Source organism: Mizuhopecten yessoensis, unplaced genomic scaffold (assembly GCF_002113885.1).
Source record: "Mizuhopecten yessoensis strain PY_sf001 unplaced genomic scaffold, ASM211388v2 scaffold10977, whole genome shotgun sequence".
Classification (NCBI taxonomy): domain Eukaryota; kingdom Metazoa; phylum Mollusca; class Bivalvia; order Pectinida; family Pectinidae; genus Mizuhopecten; species Mizuhopecten yessoensis.
The window spans coordinates 82,569-89,360 of record NW_018408816.1 but is presented as its reverse complement, the minus strand read 5'-3'; the positions used below and the strand labels follow the sequence as shown (position 1 = coordinate 89,360).

General features: G+C 41.9%; 1 protein-coding gene across 2 annotated transcripts in view; it reads left to right on the top strand.

Moving 5' to 3' along the window:
* Positions 1 to 6,792, top strand: part of LOC110464265 (monocarboxylate transporter 5-like) — a 22,903-nt gene that overhangs the window by 1,303 nt on the left and 14,808 nt on the right. Inside the window, exons 3-4 of one of the 2 annotated variants that reach the window (XM_021519376.1) lie at positions 1,800 to 1,880; positions 5,833 to 5,979. In XM_021519376.1, the coding sequence (XP_021375051.1) occupies positions 1,800 to 1,880; positions 5,833 to 5,979 (228 nt within the window). Of the gene's footprint in view, positions 1 to 1,736; positions 1,881 to 5,832; positions 5,980 to 6,792 lie in introns of both variants that reach the window. The other variant, XM_021519375.1, reaches the window with a different exon arrangement.

Below are 6,792 nucleotides of genomic sequence, written 5' to 3'. Positions count from 1 at the left end.
CCCCCGGCCTTACCCGACGAGTTACGTAAGTGCCCCAGGCAGGGAGAAAACTACGGTCCAGATACATGTACAAAGTGGTTATGTTTACCTGTATACGGGATTCTGTTGTAATTTTAGATATGTCGATTAAGTTTGTTTAAAAACATCGAAAACACAATTTCTAAATATAAGAATGCATAGACAGAAAGATAAGTTTATAGATGTTGCTAGAATATAGAAACAAACGTAAACATCAAGTTTATATGTTTAAACATGAAACCGTATAAATTGTTAAGGCATTCCTCAATTTACACCAACCACGATTGTTATCGCACAACGTCCGTCCATCGTGCGCACAGATGTGCGCAAGCAATGATCGTCCAGCCTTTTATCGTTCGCCCATCGTGCACACAAGGTTCAAACACCGTGCACACATCGTGCACACATCGTGTAACGTTGTGCGATCCCACAACTGTATGATACAAAGATAATTCTTATTATCGATAACATTCAATTCAATCGATACAACAGCACATACAAAACATACCAATACACCAGGCTTCATATACCACGAACAAAACCAAGACAGCAGGCTTCATATCCCACGAACAAAAACAATACATCAGGCTTCATATACAACGAACAAAACCAATACAGCCGGCTTCATATCCCACGAACAAAAACAATACATCAGGCTTCATATACCCCGAACAATACCAATACAGCAGGCTTCATATACCCCGAACAATACCAATACATTAGGCTTCATATCCCACGGACAATACCAATACATCAGGCTTCATATACCACGAACAATACCAATACAGCAGGCTTCATATACCACGAACAATACCAATACTTCAGGCTTCATATACCACGAACAAAACCAATACAGCAGGCTTCATATACCACGAACAATACCAATACATCAGCCTTCATATACCACGAACAATACCAATACTTAAGGCTTCATATACCACGAACAATACCAATACATAAGGCTTCATATACCACGAACAATACCAATACTTAAGGCTTCATATACCACGAACAAAACCAAGACAGCAGGCTTCATATACCACGAACAATACCAATACATCAGGCTTCATACCAAAATCTACGCCATCATAATCTCATAGAGAACTATGCTAGTTCTTTGTGTAAAATGGAGGTCGATGTTATTTATTATGCCTACTAGAGTGCCTTATGGTTTTGTTGTCACTACCCAAGGTCTCGATGCGAGGGCGTGACATTACCTGGGCACCTAGATTTACATGGCGGGTGTCATCGATAAACCAGGAGACGCTGACCCTTCCGGAACACTTAGTCTTATTCTAGCTGTACATATTCTCTTGTTGTTTTTTTCTGAAGAAAGTCCTCATCATGGATGAATGTTAAAATTTAAAACCTCTCTCAAAGATAGTAAAGTCACCCTTAATAGTTATCCCCTGATAAGTCATGTCTAAGGACTCTAGTTAAACATCGGGATTCAGATATGTAATTGGCATATATTGAACTTGTACTTAGTTACTAAAACGGGAAATAGTGACGTCAACATGGACAATAATAAGGCATTAATATCGATGTCTTAATTAATGAAGCTTACAGGCATTACAGGATGTCTTATGACTTGACAGGGGGTTGATATTTTGGGTGAGTAAACTATCTTTAAGCGGGATTGCTGAACCTTTATACTTAAAGGGTATATATTCTAATGCATTTTTGCTTTGGGATGTAGATGTTGAGTTTTATTACAGGGTCACTGGTTATATCAACGATCAACGTAGGAACCGAGAAATCGTATGGTATCTTCTTTATAGAGTTCCTCCGGACGTTTAAGGGGACAGTAATGATGACAGTGCTGATTAACACTGTGCTGACTGTGGTCTACTGTATCACAGGTAGGTGTATTGTCTACTGTATCACAGGTAGGTGTACGGTCTTCTGTATCACAGGTAGGTGTACGGTCTGGTAGGTGTACGGTCTACTGTATCACAGGAAGGTGAATGGTCTACTGTATCACAGGTAGGTGTACTGTCTACTGTATCACAGGTAGGTGTACGGGCTACTGTATCACAGGTAGGTGTATGGTCTACCGTATCACAGGTAGGTGTATTGTCTACTGTATCACCGGTAGGTGTATGGTCTACGGTATCACAGGCAGGTGTATGGTCTACTGTATCACAGGTATGTGTACGGTCTACTGTATCACAGGCAGGCGTATTGTCTACTGTATCACAGGTAGGTGTACGGTCTACTGTATCACAGGTAGGCGTATTGTCTTCTGTATCACAGGTAGGTGTATTGTTTACTGTATCACAGGTAGGTGTATTGTCTACGGTATCACAGGTAGGTGTATGGTCTACTGTATCACAGGTAGGTGTATGGTCTACGGTATCACAGGTAGGTGTATGGTCTACTGTATCACAGGTAGGTGTACGGTCTACGGTATCACAGGTAGGTGTATGGTCTACGGTATCACAGGTAGGTGTATGGTCTACTGTATCACAGGTAGGTGTATGGTCTACGGTATCACAGGTAGGTGTATGGTCTACTGTATCACAGGTAGGTGTATGGTCTACGGTATCACAGGTAGGTGTATGGTCTACTGTATCACAGGTAGGTGTATGGTCTACGGTATCACAGGTAGGTGTATGGTCTACTGTATCACAGGTAGGTGTATGGTCTACGGTATCACAGGTAGGTGTATGGTCTACTGTATCACAGGTAGGTGTATGGTCTACGGTATCACAGGTAGGTGTATGGTCTACTGTATCACAGGTAGGTGTATGGTCTACGGTATCACAGGTAGGTGTATGGTCTACTGTATCACAGGTAGGTGTATGGTCTACGGTATCACAGGTAGGTGTATGGTCTACTGTATCACAGGTAGGTGTATGGTCTACGGTATCACAGGTAGGTGTATGGTCTACTGTATCACAGGTAGGTGTATGGTCTACGGTATCACAGGTAGGTGTATGGTCTACTGTATCACAGGTAGGTGTATGGTCTACGGTATCACAGGTAGGTGTATGGTCTACTGTATCACAGGTAGGTGTATGGTCTACGGTATCACAGGTAGGTGTATGGTCTACTGTATCACAGGTAGGTGTATGGTCTACGGTATCACAGGTAGGTGTATGGTCTACTGTATCACAGGTAGGTGTATGGTCTACGGTATCACAGGTAGGTGTATGGTCTACTGTATCACAGGTAGGTGTATGGTCTACGGTATCACAGGTAGGTGTATGGTCTACTGTATCACAGGTAGGTGTATGGTCTACGGTATCACAGGTAGGTGTATGGTCTACTGTATCACAGGTAGGTGTATGGTCTACGGTATCACAGGTAGGTGTATGGTCTACTGTATCACAGGTAGGTGTATGGTCTACGGTATCACAGGTAGGTGTATGGTCTACTGTATCACAGGTAGGTGTATGGTCTACGGTATCACAGGTAGGTGTATGGTCTACTGTATCACAGGTAGGTGTATGGTCTACGGTATCACAGGTAGGTGTATGGTCTACTGTATCACAGGTAGGTGTATGGTCTACGGTATCACAGGTAGGTGTATGGTCTACTGTATCACAGGTAGGTGTATGGTCTACGGTATCACAGGTAGGTGTATGGTCTACTGTATCACAGGTAGGTGTATGGTCTACGGTATCACAGGTAGGTGTATGGTCTACTGTATCACAGGTAGGTGTATGGTCTACGGTATCACAGGTAGGTGTATGGTCTACTGTATCACAGGTAGGTGTACGGTCTACTGTATCACAGGTAGGTGTATGGTCTACTGTATCACAGGTAGGTGTATTGTCTACTGTATCACAGGTAGGTGTACGGTCTACGGTATCACAGGTAGGTGTATGGTCTACGGTATCACAGGTAGGTGTATAGTCTACGGTATCACAGGTAGGTGTATGGTCTACGGTATCACAGGTAGGTGAATGGTCTACTGTATCACAGGTAGGTGTATGGTCTACTGTATCAGGTAGGTGTATGGTCTACTGTATCACAGGTAGGTGTATGGTCTACGGTATCACAGGTAGGTGTAATGGTCTACGGTATCACAGGTAGGTGAATGGTCTACTGTATTACAGGTAGGTGTATGGTCTACTGTATCACAGGTAGGTGAATGGTCTACTGTATTACAGGTAGGTGTATGGTCTACTGTATTACAGGTAGGTGAATGGTCTACTGTATCACAGGTAGGCGTATGGTCTACTGTATCACAGGTCGGTGTATGGTCTACTGTATCACAGGTAGGTGTACGGTCTACTGTATCCCAGGTAGGTGTATGGTCTACTGTAACAGGTAGGTGTACGGTCTACTGTATCACAGGTAGGTGTATGGTTTACTGTATCACAGGTAGGGTATGGTCTACTGTATCACAGGTCGGGTGTATGGTTTACTGTATCACAGGTAGGTGTACGGTCTACGGTATCACAGGTAGGTGTACGGTCTACTGTATCCCAGGTAGGTCTATTGTTCTGATTGGTCGATATTCAAATATTATTCGATTTCACTCAAATTTTGTATGAAGGTGTATTTAAGCACTGCAAACTCAACTGCTGCATCCGTTTTCTGATCAGACAAGATGGCTGCTGTATACTTGCTTTTGATTGGTCGAAATTTAGGCTTTGTTTGATTTCACTCAAATTTGGTATGTACGTGTATTATAACATTGCGATCCTTTTCTGATGCATCTTTGCGACTATTGGGATAGTTTGGGGGACTACTGTAATGGTCACTCATTACAATTAGTAATTGCTTTATCTTTTTTTATTTCTCATTTCCCGCAAGGCATGCTTTTTCATATGTGATTTATCAAAGCCGTAGTCATTCCGGATTACAAAGTTTCCAATGCATTCATTACTGGAGGTTTTTTTACATTGGTTGAAGTGGTTTCCCATGACGAATTCCATTATAGTTTGAGGCATGTATGTCTATACAAAGCTTTAAGTTAGATTGCAAAAAAGACTAAACGTGTAATATGCTGGTGATCTATTTCTATGAAGACATTAGTCTTATTGCCTTATAAGTAAACGTCGCTATGTTAAACATATCCAAAAGCTATATGCTTGAATTCCGACGTTTAATTGGGGTCTTTTATGACTATCAAAAGGTTGAGATTTTGAGTGACTTAACCATATGTTGGGGAGCTTGTTGAACCTGAAAGAGTTTTGATTTTAGAGAAAGGCGATCCCTAAATTTCACATTCAAAACACGGATGATGTCTAGTCCTTGAATAAATACTCGTTACCTTATTGATCCTTCACACCTTCACACTTCCTTTCCTGACTATAACCTGAACCGAACTATGGCAAAATGGTTGATTTTGGTTTAACGGATGTCAAACTACCTTAGAGCGGTAATGGCCTCGTCGTTTATAGACGTAACGTTTCTCTGTTGATTCGCTACTTGAGACCCCAACAAATATTCTGTGTATCGTTTTTGAAATCTTATAATTAAAGTGCTTTACGTACCTCCTCATGTGTATAGACCAATTTGGATTTCCACATTTTTTGCCCCTGGTGTCCTATAAGGATGAAACAGCTGTTAGTGTTGTGTAGTTTGGCATACTGTATTTATTACCTAATTTATACAGTGCAATCCCCTGTGTGGGGCTAATGTTCAATCATCAGGATGTTTTAGTCTGGCTCACAGACATAGACTACTAGCCTAAGAGCCACGTGATATCATGGTCGGCAGATGTCTGCCTTGATTCAAGAGGATTAACGTTAACGGTTTGGCTTGATACCTGATTTCATCTTATAGAAAGATTGAATAAGATTAAAATTTAAATGTGTTAGTAAACTAAAACATCTTATACCATATTTGTATTCTCAGCGTCATCACTGCTACTGATCGGCTTTAAGCGACTTAGTGTCAGGGCGTCCGTCTTCCTAGGAATAATTCTCTGCGCTATTGGGTATAGCGTCAGCAGCTTCGCCACAGGACTGGACTACCTTATAGCATCACAAAGCATCCTCATAGGTGGGTGAAATATGGAGACGTTTTAAGAGTTATACTCACACTTTCCTACTGATTGATTTTGAAATTAAACAGTGCTCATTTAAAATTTTGAAATTCATAAATTAACGGGTTTTATGAACCTGTCCCCTGTTTGTAGAGTGTTTTTACGAACCTGTCCCCTGTTTGTACAGTGGTTTAGTGTTTTACGAACCTGTCCCCTGTTTGTACAGTATTTTTACGAACCTGTCCCCAGTTTGTACAGTGGTTTAGTGTTTTACGAACCTGTCCCCTGTTTGTACAGTGGTTTAGTGCTTAACGAACCTGTCCCCTGTTTGTACACTGTTTTAGTGTTTTACGAACCTGTCCCCTGTTTGTACAGTGTTTTAGTGTTTAACGAACCTGTCCCCTGTTTGTACAGTGGTTCAGGTTTTTACGAACCTGTCCCCTGTTTGTACACTGTTTTAGTGTTTTACGAACCCGTCCCCTGTTTGTACAGTGGTTCAGGGTTTTACGAACCTGTCCCCTGTTTATTCAGGGTTTTACGAACCTGTCCCCTGTTTGTTCAGTGGTTTAGTGCTGAACGAACCTGTCCCCTGTTTGTACACTGTTTTAGTGTTTTACGAGCCTGTCCCCTGTTTGTACAGTGGTTCAGGGTTTTACGAACCTGTCCCCTGCTTATACAGGGTTTTACGAGCCTGTCCCCTGTTTGTACAGTGTTTTAATGTTTTACGAACCTGTCCTCTGTCTGTACAGTGGTTTAGGGTTTTACGAACCAGTCCCCTGTTTGTACAGGGTTTTACGAACCTGTCCCCTGTTTATACAGTGTTTTTACCG